This window comes from Anolis sagrei, chromosome 11 (assembly GCF_037176765.1).
Source record: "Anolis sagrei isolate rAnoSag1 chromosome 11, rAnoSag1.mat, whole genome shotgun sequence".
NCBI classification, from domain to species: domain Eukaryota; kingdom Metazoa; phylum Chordata; class Lepidosauria; order Squamata; family Dactyloidae; genus Anolis; species Anolis sagrei.
This window is the reverse complement of record NC_090031.1, coordinates 34,779,023-34,802,416: the sequence shown is the minus strand read 5'-3', so window position 1 is coordinate 34,802,416 and position 23,394 is coordinate 34,779,023. Positions and strand designations below refer to the sequence as shown.

Below are 23,394 nucleotides of genomic sequence, written 5' to 3'. Positions count from 1 at the left end.
ATGATGTGGCATTCAAAGGACTTCAACTTTGTCTCTCGTCTCCTTCCCTCCAGTGAGCTTTAGTCGGGCTTTCTTTCCTGGAGGATGGACTGGTTGGGTCTTCTCGCAGTCCAAGGCACTCTCAGCACTTTCCTCCAACACCACAGCTCAAAAGCATCGATCTTCCTTCGCTCAGCCTTCCCTAAGGTCCAGCTCTCACATCCGTAGGTGACTACAGGGAAGACCATGGCTTGGACTAGGCAATGGATCTTGGTTGCCGGTGTGATGTCTCTACTCTTTACTATTTTATCAAGACTGGACATTGCTCTCCTCCCAAGAAGGAAGCGTCTTTTCTAATACATACATACATACACATACTCTCTACATATGTATATTAAGTGTAATACACACGTGGATTATGTACACTACATATGTATATTATATATGTGTATATACATACACGTGTATACATACACATATGTGGATTATATGTGAATGTATATATACACACACTACATATGTATATTATATGTGTATTTACACATATGTATACACACAGTTGTATTATTTATGTGTATATATACACACACACTACATATGTATATTATATGTGTATATCTACATACACGTGTATATATATATATACACATGGATTATGTGTGTGTATACATACACACACTACATGTGTATATGTGTGTATATACACATACTTGTATATACACACATAATCCACATGTGTGCATATATACACATATGATCCACGTATGTATATATACACACACACTACATATGTATGTGTGTATACACATATGTGTATATATATACACACACACACTACATATGTGAATTATGTGTGCATACACATACCTGTATATATACACACACGTGGATCATGTGTGTGTATATATATACACACACACACACTAAAAAAAAGGTAAAGGTTGTCCCCTAACATCAAGCCCAGTCATGTCCAACTCTGGGACTCTGGTGCTCATCTTCATTTCTAAGCCGAAGAGCCGGCGTTGTCCATAGACACCTCCTAGGTCATGTGGCCAGCATGACTGCATGGAGCACCCTTACCTTCCCACCAGAGCAGTACCTATTGATCTACTCACATTTGCATGTTTTTGAACTGCTAGGTTGGCAGAAGCTGGGGCTGACAGTGGAAGCTCACTCCGCTCCCCAGAATCAAACCTGCGACCTTTCGGTCAACAAGCTCAGCGCTTTAACCCACTGTGCCAGCAGGGGTTCCATACACACACTACATATGTAAATTATATGCATGTAAACACATGCCTGTATATACACATACGTGGATTATATGTGTGTCACACTACATATGTATATGTGTATATACATATACGTGTGTATATATATGCACACATATGTGGATATGTATGTATATGTATGTGTGTGTGTGTGTGTATATATATATATATATAAAAATGTATCCTTATGAGTATTGTTTTAATCTTTGTACTATATATGTATATATGTGTATATATCTATGTGTTTGTGTATACATATATGTGTGTATTTTATATGGTATTGTGTTTACCTGGGTGCTTCAACTGTATTCTACACCACCATAAATAAAATTATGGTTATTTATTTGCATGTAAATATCAACACAACACATATTCACATTAGTGTCTGGAATTTGTCTCTGAATATTGGACCAAGGATATTATTATTTGCACAGACATACAATACAAATATATTTATTATAAATATTTTTAATTGTTCAATATTTCTATTAGCCAGATAATATACATTATACACACTGCATTCACAAATACTGCAGTGTACATAATTTTGTTTTGTTTTGTTTTGGAGCACGCCTTCAAATGAGAGCCGGATGTGGGGGTCAAACTTGTGCCAGTTCACCTCTATAAATACAGATATATTTATTATAAATATTTTTAATTGATCAATATTTCTATTAGCCAGATAATATACATTATACACACTGCATTCACAAATACTGCAGTGTAGATAATTTTGTTTTGTTTTGGAGCACGCCTTCAAATGAGAGCCGGATGTGGGGGTCAAACTTGTGCCGATTCACCTCTATGGCCTTGAGAATACACAGCGGTCAAGGCGCCTTCCATCTTCCTCTTCCCAAAGCCAGCCAATGGGCTGGAGGCAGTCATAGAGGCACGGCACTGTTGCGCACAGACACTTCCAGGTTCCGTGCGCCTTCCCCATTCATAAACCTGGGCCCATTGAGTCATGTCCAAAAGGCCTTCCTCGGGTCAATGGGCGCCTCCTGGCTCCTTCAGATGGACGCTGAGCCTCAGGCGGACATCGCACAGGAAAGCGTTCATCAGGTCTTGGCCGGCTTCCTGGGCAATCTTGCTGATCAGGTGACCCCGGGGGCCAATCAGCATCTTCTGTTGGGAAACGAGAACACGCAATTTCCTTTGAGCTTTGTTTGACATTCAAACATGGAATCCAACCCAGATCTGGGCAAAGATAACGTGATTCCAGATTATTGTTATGTTGTGCTTCTGCCAGAAGTTGGCCACACACCTTGCAATGTCTACCACCTGTGTGTATTTTAAATCGGTATTAATTATTCATGCTTGGATAGTTTGAAGTTTACTTCTATTTTAAATGTTTATCGCTGGCAGGTTTTGAATTGCATACATAGGTTTGGAATTGCAGATTGTATTGTTTTTAACGACTGATCACAGACAGAAAAAAGACGTATATATAAAAATATATGAGGTCACGAAGAGTCGGAAACGACTGAATGAATGAACAACAACAACATAAAAATATTACAATACAGTATAATAATTTAAATATTGTAACAACAACAAAAACAAGAACAACAACACTTCTGGCAGAAGCATACCATAGAATTGTATCGTAGGATATAATAATATTACTAATACTATGAATAATAATCTTTCTTGCAGAAGCAAACCATAGAGTTGCATTATAAGTTATAATATAGTAGTAGTAGTAATATTACTAATATTACAAATAATAATATTTCTTGCCGAAGCAAACCATAGAGTTGCACTGTAGGATATAATATAGTAGTAGTAGTAGTAGTAGTAATATTACAAATACTACGAATAATAATACTTCTTGCAGAAGCAAACCATAGAGTTGCACTATAAGTTATAATATAGTAGTAGTAGTAGTAATATTAATATTACAAATGAAATCAAATTAATATTAGAATATTACTATTAAAATAAATATAATGATACAGTATAATAACAACAACACTTTTGGCAAAAGAATACCATAAAGTTGTACTGTAGGAAATCATAAAGTAGTAATAATAATATTACTAATATTACTAATAATAATACATCTGGCAGAAGCAAACCATAGAGTTGCACTATAAGTTAGAATATAGTAGTAGTAGTAATATTACTAATATTACAAATAATACTTCTTGCCGAAGCAAACCATAGAGTTGCACTGTAGGATATAATATAGTAGTAGTAGTAGTAATATTACTAATATTACAAATAATAATACTTCTTGCAGAAGCAAACCATAGAGTTGCATTATAAGTTATAATATAGTAGTAGTAGTAGTAGTAGTAAAATTACTAATATTAAGAATGAAATCAAATTAATATTAGAATATTACTATTAAAATAAATATAATGATACAGTATAATAACAACAACACTTTTGGCAAAAGAATACCATAAAGTTGTACTGTAGGAAATAATATAGTAGTAATAATAATATTACTAATATTACTAATAATAATACATCTGGCAGAAGCAAACCATAGAGTTGCACTATAAGTTATAATATAGTAGTAGTAGTAGTAATATTACTAATATTACGAATAATATTTATTGCAGAAACAAACCATAGAGTTGCACTATAAGTTATAATATAGTAGTAGTAGTAATAATAATATTACTAATATTATGAATAATATATACTTCTGGAAGAAGCAAACCACAGAGTTGAACTATAAGTTAAAATATAGTAGTAGTAGTAATATTACTAATACTATGAATAATAATACTTCTTGCAGAAGCAAACCATAGAGTTGCACTATAAGTTATAATATAGTAGTGGTAGTAATATTACTAATAGTACGAATAATGATATTTCTTGCAGAAGCAAACCATACAGTTGCACTATAGGATATAATATAGTAGTAGTAATAATATGATTAATATTACAAAAAATAATATTTCTTGCAGAAACAAACCATAGAGTTGCACTATAGGATATAATATAGTAGTAGTAGTAGTAGTAGTAGTAGTAGTAATATTACAAATAATAATACTTCTGACAGAAGCATAACATAGGGTTGGACTGTTGGATAGTATAATAGTAGTAGTAATAATGATATTACTAATATTAATAATACTTCTGGTATCAAAATATTAAAAACTAATCTTGAATTAATTTAATTAGTATTAAATACTAAAATTAAAATCAAATTAATATTAGAATATTGCTATTAAAATAAATATAATAATATAGCATGATAATGTAAATATTATACCAAAAACAATACCAACAACAACACTTCTGGCAGAAGCATACTATAGAGTTGTACTGTAGGATATAATAGAGTCGCAATATTACTAATATTACTAATAATAATGCTCCCGGAAAAAGCACACCATAGAGTTCTGCTATAGGAAATAATACAGTAGTAGTAGTAGTAGTAGTAGTAGTAATACTACTACTTCTGGCAACAGCATACCATAGAGTTGTACTCTAGGAAATAATATAGTAGTAGTAATAATATTATGAATAATACTTCTGGCAGAAGCACACCATAGAGTTGTAGGAAATAATATAGTACCAGTAATAATAATATTATGAATATTACTAATAATACTTCGGGCAGAAGCACACCATAGAGTTGTGCTGTAGGAAATAATATGGTAGTAATAATAATATTACTAATAATTCTTCTGGCAGAAGCACACCATAGAGTTGTGTTGTAGGAAATAATACAGTAGTACTGGTAGTAATAATAATACTACTACTTCTGGCAACAGCATACAATAGAGTTGTACTATAGGAAATAATATAGTAGTAGTAATAATATTATGAATAATACTTCTGGCAGAAAAACACCATAGAGTTTTGTTGTAGGAAATAATACAGTAGTAGTAGTAATAATAATAATAATAATAATACTTCTGGCAACAGCACACCATAGAGTTGTACTGTAGGAAATAATACAGTAGTAGAAATTTATGTATTTATTTATCGTGTCAGTATCAACCAGACAAGATAAATAAATGAATGTCTAGTAGTAGAAATAATAATATTACTATTATTACTAATTATAATTCTTCTGTCAGAAGCACACTGTAGAGCTGTACTACAGTAATAACAATAACTATCATAACAACAACAATAACAACAATAATGCTTCTAGCAAAAGCATGCCATAGAGTCATTATAATAATATAATACTTCAGGCAGAAGCATACCATAGTCATACTGCATGAAATAAATAAATACATAATAATTCCTATAGTATCCTTCTGTCAGGAGTAACCCATTCCATAGGCTTCCACTATTCCCCACAGGCTTGCGTCATGTACACAAAGTCCTGGGATAATACTAATATATCCTTTTTGTGGAGAATGGAGCCTGGAAAGAAAGGTCAGGGGGCGTGGGGCCGACCTGCCGCTGACTCACCAGGTGACTCTCCTTCTGGACCTCCAGATTCTGCAGGATGACCAGCTCCCCGGCAGGCCCCTCTTCCCACACTTCCATCCTCTGCAAGAAGAAACCGGCCATGAGGAGCATGCCCAAGGATCGTGGTGGGCCCCCCTTCTCAGGAAGAGTCTGGCACGCATCCCCCCCCCCCACACGCCCCCTTCTGGCCCCTATAGCCACCTGTTGCACACTGTACGGCACTTCCTCTGGCAAATACTCGAGGAGCTTCTCCCGGATGATGTTTGTGCAGATCTCCTTCGGCGACTGGTTGGTCAGGACCTCACTATGAAACTCCCAGGGACCGGGCTTGGCTTGCATCAGGAGGTAGCTCTGGCAGAAGGAAGGAAGGAATGGAGAGTCACCATCATAACCTGGGCATTTGGGACTCCAACTCCCAGATTGCCCAATGGCCAAGAATGATGGGCACTGGAGTCCAAAATACCTGGAGGACCAAAGGTAGGACGCCACTTGTGTATTAATATTTATTATTTATTTATTGACGACATTTATACTCATCTTGTTGTGTTTCAAATAATAATAATAATAATAAATTTTCTACCCTGCCTTGTCTCTGTAGGGACTTAAAGAAGCTATCATCAGCATCATCTTTATTTCTAGCCTGCCGTTTCTTGGTAGGTGAGGCGAGGGAGAGAGATTATTTTCTCTTTTAAAAAAAAAACCTCTTTGCTGCCTTATACTGATTCAGTTTCTTCTTTTATATTGGCTGGGACTTTCTGTGTGCTGTTAAACCTTTGTACTTTATATCGCAGGCAATGAAACACTCTTGTGTATAACAAAGTAACACAGTTTATTTATAACTTCTGGCTCCAACGCTTGTGGTTACATTTGTGTTTTGTTGCAATCTTGAGGCTTACAGTCAGTATCATTTACTTGGTTAACTTTTCTGAATAAACTATCAATGTTTCAAATTCACAAACATGTTACTTGCTTCACACACTCTTGGCTGAATTATATTCTGAACTAAGGCAACACTAGCCTTCTTTATGTTCCTTAGAACTCGTGCTCTATTTAACTAACTGCTTCTCTATATCAGAAGTCTTTAACACATCTTCATAACTGCTTATTTCTATCAGGCACTCAAAAACCAACTCTCCTCTTCACACAGATTCCTAACTGTCGTTTTCAAACTCCCTCACTCTAACTGCCTCTTTCAGAACCTTGGCTCCGCCCCTTTGGAATGTTCTGCTCTGCTCTCCCCAACTGCCATTTTGGCCTAGCAGCCTTTTCAAATCCTGGGCCTACGCTAATCTGCATATGACCAATCGGCTTCACATATGCAAATGAATCCTATCTCTGCTGTTGCTACCCTGTCTGTGCCGATTCTTCCCTATCTGCCATATGTAAACGTAGAGCTATACACCAAAACTTTAACATAGAGTAGCAATTTCACTACAGTAGGAAATCAAATAGTCTAAAAATATTATATTACTATTCTTGGGTTTATTTCTAGCCCACCTTTTTCCTCAGAGGGATTCAAAGAGGCTAACAATAACAACATTCATATTGTGTCATCGAAGGCTTTCATGACTGGAATCACTGGGTTGCTGTGAGCTGTCTGGCCAAGTTCCAGAAGCATTTTCTCCTGACGTTTCGCCTACATTTATGGCAGGCATCCTCATAACATCTATTGTGGGCAAAACGTCAGGAGAGAATGCTTCCAGAACTTGGCCAGACAGCCCGGAAAACTCACAGCAACCCAACATTAATGCTATGATTGACTATCCCATAATAATAATAATAATAATAATAATAATAATAATTTATTTATACCCTGCCACCATCTCCCCGATGGGGACTCAGAACAGCTAACATGGGGCCAAGCCCAAACAACAAATTACAATACAAAAATACAAATTGCAGTAAAATAACATAACAATAAAGTATAAAACATCAAAGCATATAAACAATATAAACAAAACATAATGACAGAGAGCGGGCTGCATGTACACAAAATGATTTTAAAACTATCCCATAATGCTGTGCAAGGTCCCAGAGGAAAATGCTGCTTACCTTCAGGGTGTCCACATCCTCTCCGTCGACGGCGGCCAACATGAAGATTTCCCTGAAGTGGGGCCAACCCTTCTGAGGCTTCTTCTTTTTGGGAGGGTCCAAGCGGCCCTCTCCCTTGGCAATGCCAGTCTCTGTCCTCCTCTGGGACCCATCATCCCTGGCTCCGCTCTCAGGGGCCAAGTCCCCTTCAGAAGGGGGGCTTCTGGGGGAGACTTTGGACCAGATCTGCAATGGCTTCCCGTCGACAACTCCGAGGGTGAGGTCTGCCACCAGATCCAAGAGAATATCTTTCTTCTTCAGCAAATCCACCTGAGATGGAAGAATTGGGAGGCTGTGAATTAGGGGGGTTGGAAAGCAGCTGTGCGGGGCTACCTGTGTGAACGACAGGGCAAGAGGCTCACCTTGTTCAAGACCAGGACGCTGGGGGTCTCGGGGACATTGGCCAAGGCCCGGAGCACTTGAGGCGAGAGGCGGTTCCGGGTGTAATGGTCAGACACATCGACCAGCACCAGCACTTGGGAAAGAAAGGACACGCTCTCAGGTTCCATGCCATTCTCATGTTTATGTTTGTGCTTATGTATGTGTGTGTATATATATATATATATATATATATACAAAACCACACTAGCCATCTCCTGCCACACATTGCTGTGGCCCTGTCTGTGTACATGTGTTTTGTGTGTGTATATACCGTATATACTCGAGTATAAACCGACCCGAATATAAGCCGAGGCACTTAATTTTATGACAAGAAACTTGGAAAGTGTATTGACTCGAATGAGTATAAGCCGAGGGTGAAAAATGCAGCTGCTACTGAAAATCATCAGTACGTTAAACGTTTTTGTGTATTTACATAAAACTGTAATTTAGAATAAGACTACCCAATTCTGATGAAACCATTATTCTAATCTTCTTCAATTTCGATGTGGTTACGTATCCTTCCAATAATAATAGAGTAAAATAAGAAATATAATAATAATAATAATAATAGAGTAAATAATGGAAATTTAATAACAGTAATAGAGTAAAATAATAAATGTAATAATAACACATAGAGTAAAATAATAAATGTAATAAAAATAATACTAATAACAGAGTAAAATAATAAATAACCTTGACTTGAGTATAAGCCTAGGAGAACTTTTTTAGCCTAAAAAAAGGGCTGAAAAACTAGGCTTATATTCAATTATATACAGTATGTGTTTTTGTGTGTGTATATATGTGTGTGTGCGTATATGCATATATGGGTGTATATATGTGTATATGTGTGTGTTTATATGTGTACATGCATATTGTGTATATGTGTGTGCATGTGTATATGCATATATGTATGTGTGCATGTGTCTATCTATATGTGTGTATATGTATATCTGTGTGTATGTATATGCGTATATTTGTGTGTGTTTATGCACATATATATGTGTGTGTGTATGAATGTGTGCATGTGTATATGTATATGAGTGTATGTGTCTGTATATATGATGTATTTTGAGGGTTTTTAAGTCTATGCCGCTGGGGTTTGTGTGTGTTTAGGGATGAAGGATACTTGTTGCACTGTTAGGTGTCTTGTGTCCAAATTTCGTGTCAATTCGTCCAGTGGTTTTTTATTTATGTTAATCCCACAAGCAAACATTATCTTTTTATTTCTATAGATATGCACACACACACGGAAATGGAATTATTCCATTTTCATGATTATGTTTATGTTTGTGTGTGTGTGTGTGTGTATGTAAATGTGTGTGTGTGTGTATATATATATATATATATGTATGTATAAATGTAATGTAATGTTCCTTTGTGGGATTAACATAACTCAAAAACCACTGGATGAATTGACACCAAATTTGGACACAAGATACCTATCAGGCCAACAAGTGACCATCACTCATAAAAACACTAGAAAACACAGCAGAAGAGACAAAAAGACAAAAAAATACATTACAACGCATGCAAAAAACCACATATTTACACATATACACAAATATATACACACACAAAACACATATACACAGACTGGGCCACAGCAATGCGTGGCAGGGGATGGCTAGTGTAGGTACGTATGTATGTGTATATATAACCCTAACTCTCTGTCCTGGAGTGTGGTGGAGGCTCCTTCTTTGGAGGATTTTAAGCAGAGGCTGGGTGGCCATCTGCTGAGGGTGCTTTGAATGTGATTTTCCTGCTTCTTGGCAGAATGGGGTTGGACGGGATGTCGGCCCACCAGGTCTCTTCCCACTCTAGGATTCTAGGAAAGTGATGCTGATAATGACAACAACACGGTTTATATTTCTGAGGATTGGGACCGCCATCTCACCTAAGTCTGCTCCCTTCAGGCTCTTGAAGGGGTCAAAGAGGAGGGATTTCTCCAAGTGATGCCTGAAAGAGAAGACAGAAGGCCTGCAGTCTGAGCCCTTCATTCCCCTGCACTACGTCTCCCAAACCAAGTGTGGCTTGTACCTTCGGGCTTTGACTCGAGTGGTGAGGCCAGGTGTGTCCAAGATCACCTGTCAGAAGAAGAAAAAAGGAGTCATAAATTTTCAAACAAGGCCAAGACAAATAAATAAACAAACAAAGACAAAGCGGAGAGAAGAATCCAATGTTGGTTGTGGTCTTCCTCTACCAGCCAATGAATTGCTGGTGGGGTATATTATTTGCCCCTGGGTTAAACCGCTGAGCTGCTGAACTTGCTGACACAAAAGTCACCAGCTCAAATCCAGGGAGTGGCGTGAGCTCCCGTTGTTAGCCCCAGCTCCTGCCAACCTAGCAATTCGAAAACATACAAATGTGAGTAGATCAATAGGTACTGCTCGGCAGGAAGGTAATAGCGCTCCATGCAGTCATGCCAGTGGCCACATGACCTAGGAGGTGCCTATGGACAATGCCGGCTCTTTGGCTTAGAAATTGAGATGAGCACCAACTCCCAGAGTCGGACACGACTGGACTTAATGTCAGGGGAAAACCTTTACCTTTACCTATTATTATTATTGTTATATTATTATTATTATATGACTGGACTTAATGTCATATAATAATAATAATAATAATAATAATAATAATACCTTTACCTATTATTATTATTATTATTATTATTATTAAAACTTAAAACTTAATGTCAGGGAAAAACCTTTACCTTCACTTATTATTATTATTATTATTATTATTATTATTATTATTATATGACTGGACTTAATGTCAGGGGAAACATTTACCTTTACCTATTACTATTATTATTATTATTATTATTATTATTATTATTATTATTATACCCTGCTTTATCTCTCCCGAAGGAGACTCAACGCAGCTACATACAGACAATCCCTTTGCAGATTTGATTCATATGGGAATCCTGAGGTCCTCCAGTGTAATATTACGGTGAATTTCCATTGTAAGTTGACTACAGAGTTGGGCTGGATGACCTAAAGATTCCTAGAGATGTAAAAAAAATAGTGCATGATTGCATTCATGATCCTGAACATTTTCACAAGGGTCTTGTACTCTTAACCCCAGCAAATGTAGAAGACCTTGTATGTGTGTATATAATAATAATAATAATAATAATAATAATAATAATAATAAGTATGGATCGTCGATGTTGCAATCCCAGACAACAGGAGAATTGAGAAGAAGCAACTGGAAAAGCTTACACAATATGAGGATCTGAAAATAGAACTGGCACAAGCCAGTTTTGTGCCTCTTTTTTAGGGATAGAAAGTGGGACACAAAGAAGAGGAGGTTGAGGAAGAGATGATTTTCGGCTCCTTGCCCATTAATGCTCACCAGCTGCGTCTCCTCCTTTGTAACGACGCCTTGGGCGCTCCGTCTTGTTGTGTGCACTTTCTTGGAGACAGGCAAGATCTGTGGAGGAAAGAAGGACGCAGTTTAGGATCTGTGCTGACTTTCTATCAACTCGGGGGGGGGGGGGTGCTGGGTGCCTTCCTGTTTGAGCAAGGAACCCCACAGAAAAATATGTCCACGCGATTGCTTTGAGGAAGCGGTAACGATTTATGGATTGGTCTTGGGCCCATCTCCACCCAGGCACTATGTGGATTTTTCCACAACGAAGTCCCAGGTTATTTATTTATATACTAGCCTAACACAAGGAGCTGGGACTTAAGACAGTTCCATCACAATATCCATCGAACCAGTGTTTGATAACTGCCTGAGTGTTGGGTTTGAATCTGCTTATGGAAATCCCCAATGTATGCCTTTTAACTGCATTGTATGGGTTGGGTTACTTACCTGTAACCATTTTTCTCTGAGTAGTCACCTGTGAATTTGCATATATGGTATTTCCTGTGCCTGCGCGGACAGTTCAGAATCTTCTAGAAAACTTATTAGACACTTTTAGGCGGTAGCCCCGCCCACCCTCCCCATAGAGTACATAGCCAGTGGGCGGGGCTACTGCCTCAGTTCCTTTCATCCGCCACTCTGGCAGCAGCTAGGAAGCTTTCATTTTTCTTCATCTTTGACTAGCGTTTCTGTACTGAATTTTTATTATTTTCATTTTATGTTTATTTTTTATTTTGTCATGGTTATGGTATGTTGACCACCACTTTCTTTAAGAAGTGTCCCTCGTGTGGAGGGAAAGCCGCCCAATGGATGGGCGTGTTATGTGTCTGCGATGCCTGAGGAGAGGCCTTGGGGGTATGATCCGGCACCTTCTGCCCCATTTTTCACCTCTCAGGTATGTAAGAACCTAGCGCACCAGTAGGCAGCCTATCCCAGTTGCTAGAGGCTGTATCGGAGTGGTCCTTGAGGTTCCCCAGGCTTATTGTTCAAGGGAAATTCAACGTCCATGCCGATGCAGACTCTTATTCAATAGCAGGTGAGGACCTAGTATCAACCATGGTGACACTAGGACTCTCTCTTTGTCACACTGGGCCCACTCACCAGGCCGGACACACACTGGATTTGATCTTCGGTGCAGGAATTCAAGTGACTCTAACCTCTATTATTGAGGTTCCATGGTCGGACCACTGTGCCCTGGGAGTCCGGTTAGAGCATGCTTACTCACCCGGCATAAGCACCGAACCGGTTTGGGTTCGCCCGAGGAGACTTATGGAACCTGATAGGTTCCTGAATGCTCTGAGGGTTCTGGAGCCTGTCAGCGACTCGATTTAATTGCAAGTGGATTTATGGAACAACAATTCATCCAATGCACTAGACGAGATCACCCCTAGATGCCCTCTCCGACCCCGCAAGAACAGATCGCCTTGGTTTACCGAGGAATTGCGGTCGCTGAAACGGGAGAAGAGACGGCTAGAGGACATGTGGTGTGAACTCCGTGACGAAGCAGCGAGATCAGCTTATAAGCTATTTAAGGAGTCTTATGAGTATGCTACCACCGAAGCCAAAAAGGTTTACTATGCTTCCTTGATAGCGTCTGCCAGCTCATGCCCGGCCAAATTGTTTAAGGCTATTTGATCCTTGATGACAGTCCCTACCGTCCCAGAGAGCAATGATCAGGCCCCTTCAGCCGAGGCTTTTCAGAGCTATTTTGCAGGCAAGATCTCGTTGCTCTGCCGGGACCTCCCTGCCACAATTGATGCTCATATTTGCATTCTATGGCTCATCACTTGAGCAGGCCTTTCCTTTCACCCACCCACCCCGTGCCGATTTTCAGAGGGAGTGTTTGAGTGTCCTCCCCTCGTGTGGAATACTGCCGCTGAGGGGGCCATTTACCGTGCTACAGCTGAGGGGCCACCGTACTTTCAAGTGTTTTGGCATCTCCGGATAGCCGTCCGGCTTCAGTTTAATAAGTTTTCTAGAAGATGCCAAACTATCTGCACAGGCGCAGGAAATACCGTATGTGCGATTCACCGTTGACCACGATGGAGAAATATAGGGCTACGCTTTCTCTGCAGCCTCAGGCATGGCAAACCCTTCTGCAGGAAAACCTAGCACCAACTTAAATGTTGCCAGAAGTCAGAGATAAACTTGAGCAAGAACAAAACAAGAGGAAAACTCAGTTGTACCTTCCTTCCCAAAAGCTGGTTCGAAAGCGTCGACTTCCCGGCGTTTGGAGCCCCGATGATGGCGACTCTGAGGATTTTGGGGGACTCCGGCTGATCCGGCTCGTGATCCAGCGCACTCTCCTCATCATCTACAGGCAGAAAATGGAGTCGCTTCAACAGTGGTCCCTCCTGGGCACACAAGAGAGTGGGTGACCTGGAAGGCGCTGAACAGACTGCGCTCTGGCACCACGAGATGCAGAGCCATCCATAAGAAATGGGGCCACAAAGTGGAGTCCACGACATGCGAGTGTGGAGAAGAGCACACCACAGACCACTGACGACAATGCAGCCTGAGTTTTGCCACATGCACAAGGGAGGACCTTCTCACAGCCACACCAGAGGCACTCCAAGTGGTCAGCTACTGGTCAAAGGACATTTAATATAACTTTGTTTGTGTTTTTAAATACACTACAACAGTAGCCTTGGTTTGCTTCTGAGATCTATATAAATAAAAAGGTAATGTTCGTTTGTGGGACGAGCATAACTCAAAAACCACTGGACGAATTGACACCAAATTTGGACACAAGACACCTCTCAGGCCAACAACTGACCATCACTCATAAAAACACTGAAAAACACAGAGGAAGGCATTCATTCATTCATTCATTCATTCGTGTGTGTGTGCATGCAAACATGCATATATACACATATACACAAAATATATTCACACAAAACACATCTACACAGACTGGGCCACAGCAACGCGTGGCAGGGGACGGCTAGTGATAACTAAATAAGCTTGGGGACAGCCTGTCCTTCATTCCACTCGAGGCCCACCTTCGAAGGCGTTGACGGAGGGAGGATGCTGCCCCACCAGGCCCTTGTTTTCGCCCTTCGGGAGGCCCAGGATGTGGCCCAAGGCAGAGTCATTGCCGTAGAAGCCAACGCGGAGAAGGCCTAATTTGTGAGGGGAGGGCTCCAGGAAGCCCACGCTGCTCTCTAAACCTAAAGAAGGAGGAAAGGGACAGAGTTAGAATAAGGACGATAGGTTTAAGTGAAGCAGAAAGGCAAAATCTAGCGGTATTCGTTGAATACAACAGTGCACATTTCTCCTGGTTTGACATTAAGTCGAGGAGTCTGGCTCTGGGGGTGAGGCTCACCTCCATTCCTAAGCATAATAATAATAATAATAATAATAATAATAATAATAATAATCCAAGTAGGGTGGCCATTTGCAGCTGACAGGTGGTAATTTTTGTCAGTGCCCATTGTTTTTAAGTGCAGGCCAAGGTCTTGAGGCACTGCACCCAGTGTGCACATCACCAATAGGACCACCTTGACTGGCTTTGCAGCTGACAGACTGTAATTTTGTCCGCACAGATTTGTTTTTAAGTGCAGGCGAAGGTCTTGAGGCACTGCACCCAGTGTGCCCATCACCTCTGGGACCACCTTGTTGTTATTATTGAATCAGCACTAATTTAGTCCGCACTGATTGTTTTTAAGTGCAGGCCAAGGTCTTGAGGCACTGCACCCAGTGTGCCCATCACCACTGGGACCACCTTCTTGATATTATTGAATTAGCACAAATTTTGTCCGCACTGATTGTTTTTAAGTGCAGGCCAAGGTCTTGAGGCACTGCACCCCCATCACCACCGAGACCACCTTGTTGTTGTTATTGAATCAGCACAAATTTTGTCCGCACGGATTGTTTCTCAATGCAGGCCAAGGTCTTGAGGCACCGCACCCAGTGTGCCCATCACCACTGGGACCACCTTCTTTATGTTATTGAATTAGAACAAATTTTGTCTGGCACTGATTGTTTTTAAGTGCAGGCCAAGGTCTTGAGGCACTGCACCCCCATCACCACCGAGACCACCTTGTTGTTGTTGTTATTGAATTAGCACAAATTTTGTCCGCACTGATTGTTTTTAAGTGCAGGCCAAGGTCTTGAGGCACCGCACCCAGTGTGCCCATCACTGGGTGACCGCATCACAGTCTACGAACCCATACGCTCACTACGGTCATCAGGAGAGGCTCTGCTTGTGATCCCGCCCGCGTCGCAGGCGCGTTTGGTGGGGACGCGGGACAGGGCCTTCTCTGTGGTGGCTCCCCGCCTCTGGAATGCCCTCCCGAAAGATCTCAGACAGGCCCCTACTTTGGCGGTTTTCAGAAAGAACCTGAGAACCTGGCTGTTCCAACGTGCCTTCTCAGATTAGGAACCCCACCACCAAAGCCCAGAAGCACTTTAGTAGAGTCAAGATCACCCTCACCGCACACTGCACTTATATTTTAACCCCATATCCCACGGTATCCTTCTGGGACGCCTCGCGGGAATGGGACTCGGAGGTACTGCTTTGCAGTGGCTCCGGTCATTCCTCGAGGGTCGGTCTCAGATGGTGTTACTGGGGGACTCCTGTTCAACCCCACAGCCTTTGTCTTGTGGGGTTCCTCAGGGTTCAATACTGTCCCCCATGTTGTTTAACATCTACATGAAGCCGTTGGGCGAGATCATCCGGAGTTTCGGGGTGCGGTGTCATCTGTACGCAGATGATGTCCAACTCTGTCACTCCTTCCCACCTGCTACTAAGGTGGCTGTCGAAGTCCTGAACCGGTGCTTGGCCGCTGTGACGGTCTGGATGGGGGCGAACAAATTGAAACTGAATCCAGACAAGACAGAGGTACTCCTGGTTAGTCGCAGGGCCGAACAGGGTATAGGGTTACAGCCTGTGTTAGACGGGGTCGCACTCCCCCTGAAGACACAGGTTCGCAGTTTGGGTGTGATCCTGGATTCATCGCTGAGCCTGGATCCCCAGGTTTCGGCGGTGACCAGGGGAGCATTCGCACAGTTAAGACTCGTGCGCCAACTGCGACCGTACCTTGGGAAGTCTGACTTGGCCACGGTAGTCCACGCTCTGGTTACATCCCGCCTTGACTACTGCAACGCTCTCTACGTGGGGTTGCCTTTGAAGACGGCCCGGAAGCTCCAACTAGTCCAACGGGCGGCAGCCATGGTACTAACAGGAGCAGGGCGCAGGGAGCATACAACTCCTCTGCTGTACCAGCTCCACTGGCTGCCGATTAGCTACCGAGCCCAATTCAAAGTGCTGGTTTTGACCTTTAAAGCCCTAAACGGTTCTGGCCCTATTATTATTATTATTATTATTATTAACTTTATTTATACCCCGCTAGCATCTCCCGAAGGACTCGATGCGGCTTACACAGGCCGAAGCCTCAAAACAACAATACAATAGAGAGCATAACATCACAATAGCAAGCAAATCAGCAATAAACAAAATAGCATAACACCACAATAACAAAGCAAATCAAACAATAAGCAAAATAACAACAATAGCAGTACATCAAGACATTATTAAAACTGGTTCGGCCGGCGCACTGGGGTACAAGGGTTAAAAGTGCTGAAATGGTAGGAGGCACGTGGGATTAAAAGTGCAGTGTGCAGCAACAATTAGTTATGCTAAGGTGCTACTAGGACTTGGGGTGGGGATTCCTAGTCTGAGAAGGCACAACGGAACAGCCAAGTTTTTAAATTCCTATCCGAACGTATCTCGGCCTATCAGCCCACCAGGACCCTTAGATCTTCAGGAGAAGCCCTTCTCTCTATCCCACCTGCTTCACAGGTGCGGCTCGTGGGAACGAGAGATAGGGCCTTTTCTGTGGTGGCCCCCCGGCTTTGGAATGCCCTCCCTATAGAGATAAGAACAGCCTCTTCACTGATGGTATTTCGTAAAAAACTGAAAACTTGGATGTTCGAGCAAGCTTTCGATTAACCCGATGCAAGGAATTCTCGACCTAGGACCGGCAATTACCGACAACGAATCAGGATCATGGCTAAACTAAGAGATGCATTGGTCTGTATTGGTGGCCCAATACTGTGAAATGTATATGTTGTGTTTTATATTTTAACTGGAATATTGTCGTTTTATTGTTGTTGTAAACCGCGATGAGTCGCCGCTTTAGGCTGAGATATCGGCGGTATACAAGCGTACTAAATAAATAAATAAATAAATAAATAAATATCACCACCGGGACCACCTTCTTTATGTTATTGAATTAGCACAAATTTTGTCCGCACTGGTTGTTTTTAAGTGCAGGCCAGGGTCTTGAGGCACTGCACCCAGTGTGCCCATCACCACTGGGACCACCTAGTTGCTGTTGTGGTTTAATTAGCACAGAATGGAGGGTGATGGGAGTAGGATGCCTGTGGAGGGTCCATAATGGACAGTGAGAAGGCCTACAATCCTTATGGAGACTCCAGAGCAGCACAAAATGAAGGCTTGTGGGGTGTGTAGGCCCTAAAGTAGCACACCATTAAGGATAATGGGGATTGGAGCCCTCCAGGCCACAAGTAAACATGTCCACCCCTCCCTCCAGCCCTGGAGGCCTCACCCAAGCGAGCCACGAGCCACTCCGGCCTCCTCCGGATCCCGGCTCCACGCAAGGCCCAGGCGCCTCGGCGGACTAGGCCCCAAACCGCCACCGTTGCCATGGCAACCGCCTCGGAAGCCCTACCGCGCCGCCGGGACGCTTGGCGCCGCCATTTTGGAACCTTGCTTCCGCGCAAAGCACCGCGGGAGAGGAGGGAAATTAGCATCTCGCTTCCCATTGGCTGGAAAATTAGCATCTCGCTTCCCATTGGCTGGAGCGAAAGGAAGGCGTGGCGGAGTGTCTCGACTGTGGCATTGTGGGCCAGAGACAGGGAAGGGAGCGGGTGTGTGGCTTCCTGGATGCCTCTGAGCATGCGCAGAGTGCCCAAGGCTCAAGGGCCTGGAGAACAAGCCCCATGAGGAGCGGCTTAAAGAGCTTGGGCCAGAGCTGGCTCTGTTTTGAATGGGGTCTAAAGTCTCAAGTGGCCTCTGAGCATGTGCAGAGTGCTTTTCCAATGAGGGAAATGTTATTGTTTTGAACAAGCCCCATGAGGAGCGGATTAAAGAGCTTGGGCCAGAGCTGGCTCTGCTTTGAATGGGTTCTAAAGTCTCGGGTGGCCTCTGAGCATGTACAGAGTGCTTTGCCAATGTGGGAAATATTGTTTTAAGGGGAGGAAGGAGAATTATTATTATTATTATTATATCAAAATGTCCAGTGAGGGACTCCCAGGGATCCAGGGTCTGGAGAACAAACCCCATGAGGAGTGGCCTCTGAGCATGTACAGAGTGCTTTTCCAATGTGGGAAATGTTATTGTTTTAGGGGAAGGAAGGAGAATTATTATTATTATTATTATTATTATTATATCAAAATGTCCAATGTACGACTCCCAAGGATCAAGGGCCTGGAGAACAAGCCCCATGAGGAGTGGCTTAAAGAGCTTGGGCCAAAGCTGGCTCTGTTTTGAACGGGGTCTAAAGTCTCAGGTGGCCTCTGAGCATGCGCAGAGAGCTTTTCCAATGTGGGAAATGTTATTGTTTTAGGGGGAGGAGGTGATATTATTAGTATTATTATTATTATAGGGGAGGAGGGAATGTTATTATTATTTTTGTAATATCAAAATGTCCAGTGTGCAACTCCCCAGGATCAAGAGTCTGGAGAACAAGCCCCATGAGGAGCGGCTTAAAGAGCTTGGGCCAAAGCTGGCTGTGTTTTGAATGGGCTCAAAAGTCTCAGCTGGCCTCTGAGCATGTACAGAGTGGTTTTCCAATGTGGGAAATTATATATATATATATATATATATATGTGTGTGTGTGTGTGTGTGTGTGTGTGTGTATATAACATTAATTATATGTGTGTGTGTATATATAAATTTTTTTATATATATATAATTATATATATAACATTAATTATGTATGTGTGTGCGTACATATACATATAATTATATATATAACATTAATTATATGTGTGTGTGTATATATATATATATAATTTTATATATATATAATTATATATATAACATTAATTATGTATATGTGTGTGTGCATATATATATATATATATATATATATATACCTCTTTGGATTAGGAAAAAAGGAAGCACAAAGACACAGAAATCATTTTTAACCATATTTATTTATTACAGGAGAATACAATATATAAGAAACGGGGAAAAAAAGATGCCGCCCAACAAACAATGCTGCCCGAGGATCCTTAGGACCACAACCTCTGAGGATGCCTGCCATTGATGTGGGTGAAACGTCAGGAGAGAATGCTTCTGGAACCCATGGATCCTTGGGGTGCTTCTCCTTCGTTTTCTTCCTTCGGCGGAAGTCGGCGTGACGGAAGAACCCTTACCATTACTAAACTCAGTAATGGTAACGGTTTCGCCAACACACCGGTCAGATCTCCTTCTTCTTCTTCTCCTTCCAAGGTTTTAAAGTGATGCCAAACTGTGTTAATTGGACAGTGTGGACGCTGAGAGAAGGTCCCGGCGGAGGTGGGAAGAAAGCGCTCAAGGGAGTACATCATCTATACTGTAGTGTCTCATTCCAACTTACAGTATAGGATGATATCCGGCCCAGAGGCTTCGGGAAGAATCCGGACGGAGAGAAACTGGGAGAAGGAAAACTGGGGGGAGCAGATTTACATTATATTATTATTATTATTATTATTATTATTATTATTATTATTAGTGTTATTAAGTTTCTATTATTATTATTATTATTATTATTATTATTATTATTTGCGCTTTCAGAGCATCTGCACTACACAGCCAAAGCAGTTTTATACTGTATTGTCGAAGGCTTTCATGGCCGGAATCACTGGGTTGTTGTAGGTTTTTTCGGGCTATAGAGCCATGTTCTAGAGGCATTCTCTCCTGACGTTTCGCCTGCATCTATGGCAAGCATCCTCAGAGGTCGTGAGGTCTGTTGGAACTAGGAAAATGGGTTTATATATCTGTGGAAAGATGTCCAGGGTGGGACAAAGGACTCTTGTCTGCTGGAGCTAAGTGTGAAGGTTTCAACTGACCACCTTGATTAGCATATAATGGCCTGACAGTGCCTAGAGCAAACTTTTGTTGAGAGGTGATTAGATGTCCCTGTTTGCAAAACTGCAAAAGAGCAGAGGGAAATCAATCTGGGACATCTAATCACCTCTCAACAAAAGATTAGGAAGAACTTCCTGACTGTGAGAGCCATTCAGCGGTGGAACTCTCTGCCCCGGAGTGTGGTGGAGGCTCCTTCTTTGGAAGCTTTGAAGCAGAGGCTGGATGGCCATCTGTCAGGGGTGATTTGAATGCAATATTCCTGCTTCTTGGCAGAATGGGGTTGGACTGGATGATGGCCCAGGAGGTCTCTTCCAACTCTTTGATTCTATGATTCTATGATTGCCCCAGGCACTGCCAGGCCATCAAATGCTAGTCAAGGTGGTCAGTTGAAACCTTCACACTTAGCTCCAGCAGACAAGAGTCCTTTGTCCCACCCTGGACATCATTCCACAGATATATAAACCCTTTTTCCTAGTTCCAACAGACCTCACTACCTCTGAGGATGCTTACCATAGATGCAGGCGAAACGTCAGGAGAAAATGCCTCTAGACCATGGCCATACAGCCCGAAAAAACCTACAACAATCCAGTTTTATAATATTTATATGTTATATATATATATATATATATATATATGTAAATATATAAATTATCCACTCTTTTGGAATCTGCCTGTACTACGCAGGTAAATATTATTCTATTTATTATTATTATTAGTAGTAGTAGTAGTATTATGTCTATTATATGTTACATCACTATTATCTACTCTTTCAGAGCCTGTCTGCACTATGCAGCTAAAGCAGTTTCGTATCATTATATTATTACTATTATTAATAATTATTATATTAGTGTTATTATGTTTATTAGATGTGTTGCATTATTCTTATGTACTCTTTCGAGCCTGTCTGCACTATGCATCCCATGCAGTTTCATGTAATTATTATATTATTATCTACTCTTTCAGAGCCTGTCTGCACTACGCAACTAAAACAGTTTTATATTATTATATTATATTATATATTATATTATATTATGATCTACTCTTTCAGAGCCTGTCTGCACTATGCAGCTAACAGTTTCATATTATTATATTTATTATTATATTATATTATTATCCTACTCTTTCAGAGCCTGTCTGCACTACGCAGCTAAAGCAGTTTCATATTATCATATTTATATTTATTACTAGCCGTCCCTTGCCACACGTTGCTGTGGCCCAGTCTGTGTATATGTGTTTTGTGTGTGTATATATGTGTATTTGTGAGTATGTGAGGTTTTGTGCATGCATTGTAATGTATTTTTTGTTTTTTTGGCATTTAAGATCTCTTAAACGGACATTACATTTTTATTTATATAGATTATCTACTCTTTCAGAGCCTGTCTACACTATGCAGCTAAAGCAGTTTCATATTATTATTATTCTATTTATTGCTATATTTGTTATTATTCTCTCTCTCTCTCTATATATATTATATTATATTATAATATTATATTATATTATTATATTATATTATATTACTATCCACTTTTTCAGAGCCTATCTTCACCACACAGCTAAAGCAGTTTGATATCATTATCATCATCATCATCATCATCATCATCTTTGCAATGGGTTAAAACCTTGTGCCGGCAGGACTGAAGACCAACAGGTCGAAGGTTCAAATCCGGGTAGAGCGCGGGTGAGCTCCCTCTGTCAGCTCCAGCTCCCCATGCAAAGGGGACATGAGAGAAGCCTTCCACAAGGATGGTGAAAACATCAAAACATCCGGGCGAACATCCCCTGGGCAACATCCTTGCAGACAGCCAATTCTCTCACACCAGAAGCAACTTGCAGTTATAATAATAATAATAATAATAATTATTATTATTATTATTACAGGCTGGGCTGCATGTTCTGCTTTGCCTTAAGATGGCATAATTTCCAGTGTTGGGGAACATCCTTGCAGACAGCCAATTCTCTCACACCAGACGCAACTTGAAGTTATAATAATAATAATAATAATTATTATTATTATTATTACAGGCTGTGCTGCATGTTCTGCTTTGCCTTAAGATGTCATAATTTCCAGTGTTGTGGGGTATGCAAGAAGAAAGCGGAGTTGTGCCCCCTTTAAAAGGGGAAAGCATAATTAATATTCTAAATATTCAGGAAATATAGGGACATAATTGTATATGTTTTGCCCTTCTACTCTATTATTATATTTATTATTTTACTCTATTATTACATTTATTATTTTACTCTAGAATTACATTTATTATTTTACTCTATTATTATGATTATTGTTATTACATTTTCATTATTTTACTGTACTATTATTTTATCACATTTATTATTTTACTCTATTATTACATTTATTATTTTACTCTAGAATTACATTTATTATTTTACTCTATTATTATGATTATTGTTATTACATTTTCATTATTTTACTGTACTATTATTTTATCACATTTATTATTTTACTCTATTATTACATTTATTATTTTACTCTATAATTACATTTATTATTTTACTCTATTATTATGATTATTGTTATTACATTTTCATTATTTTACTGTACTATTATTTTATTACATTTATTATTTTACTCTATTTATGATTATGATTATTATTACATTTTCATTGTTTTACTGTACTATTATTTTATTACATTTATTTTTTACTCTATTATTATATTTATTATTTTACTCTAGAATTACATTTATTTTACTCTATTTATTATTATGATTATTGTTATTACATTTTCATTATTTTACTATACTATTATTTTATTACATTTATTATTTTACTCTATTTATTATTGATTATTATTTTACTCTA

General features: G+C 40.3%; 1 protein-coding gene and 1 long non-coding RNA gene across 2 annotated transcripts; both read right to left on the bottom strand.

The window, feature by feature from the left end:
• Positions 1-1,572: 1,572 nt before the first annotated feature.
• ERAL1 (Era like 12S mitochondrial rRNA chaperone 1) lies at positions 1,573-18,237 on the bottom strand. Its single transcript, XM_060756670.2, has 11 exons — positions 18,047-18,237; positions 14,477-14,644; positions 13,661-13,788; positions 11,463-11,540; positions 10,143-10,189; positions 10,000-10,061; positions 8,087-8,199; positions 7,686-7,994; positions 5,835-5,984; positions 5,634-5,714; positions 1,573-2,372 (listed from the first exon to the last, which is right to left on the bottom strand). The coding sequence occupies exons 1-11, from the start codon at positions 18,144-18,146 to the stop codon at positions 2,235-2,237; spliced, it is 1,374 nt and encodes a 457-aa protein (XP_060612653.2). The 5' UTR covers positions 18,147-18,237; the 3' UTR covers positions 1,573-2,234.
• A 1,402-nt stretch (positions 18,238-19,639) lies between these two features.
• On the bottom strand, positions 19,640-20,221 carry LOC137097694 (uncharacterized). The gene is made up of 2 exons (XR_010910363.1): positions 19,766-20,221; positions 19,640-19,735 (listed from the first exon to the last, which is right to left on the bottom strand). It is a non-coding gene; the product is annotated as an uncharacterized lncRNA (long non-coding RNA).
• Between the last annotated feature and the right edge of the window lie 3,173 nt (positions 20,222-23,394).

Coding starts and splice junctions, on each gene's coding strand:
- ERAL1 (XM_060756670.2), bottom strand. CDS start 18,146: ATGGCAACGGTGGCGGTTTGGGGCCTAGTCCGCCGAGGCGCCTGGGCC. Junction 14,645..18,046: donor GTGGCTCGTGGCTCGCTTGG/GTGAGGCCTCCA, acceptor CTCCTTCTTTAG/GTTTAGAGAGCAGCGTGGGC. Junction 10,190..11,462: donor CAAAGGAGGAGACGCAGCTG/GTGAGCATTAAT, acceptor TTCTTCTGACAG/GTGATCTTGGACACACCTGG.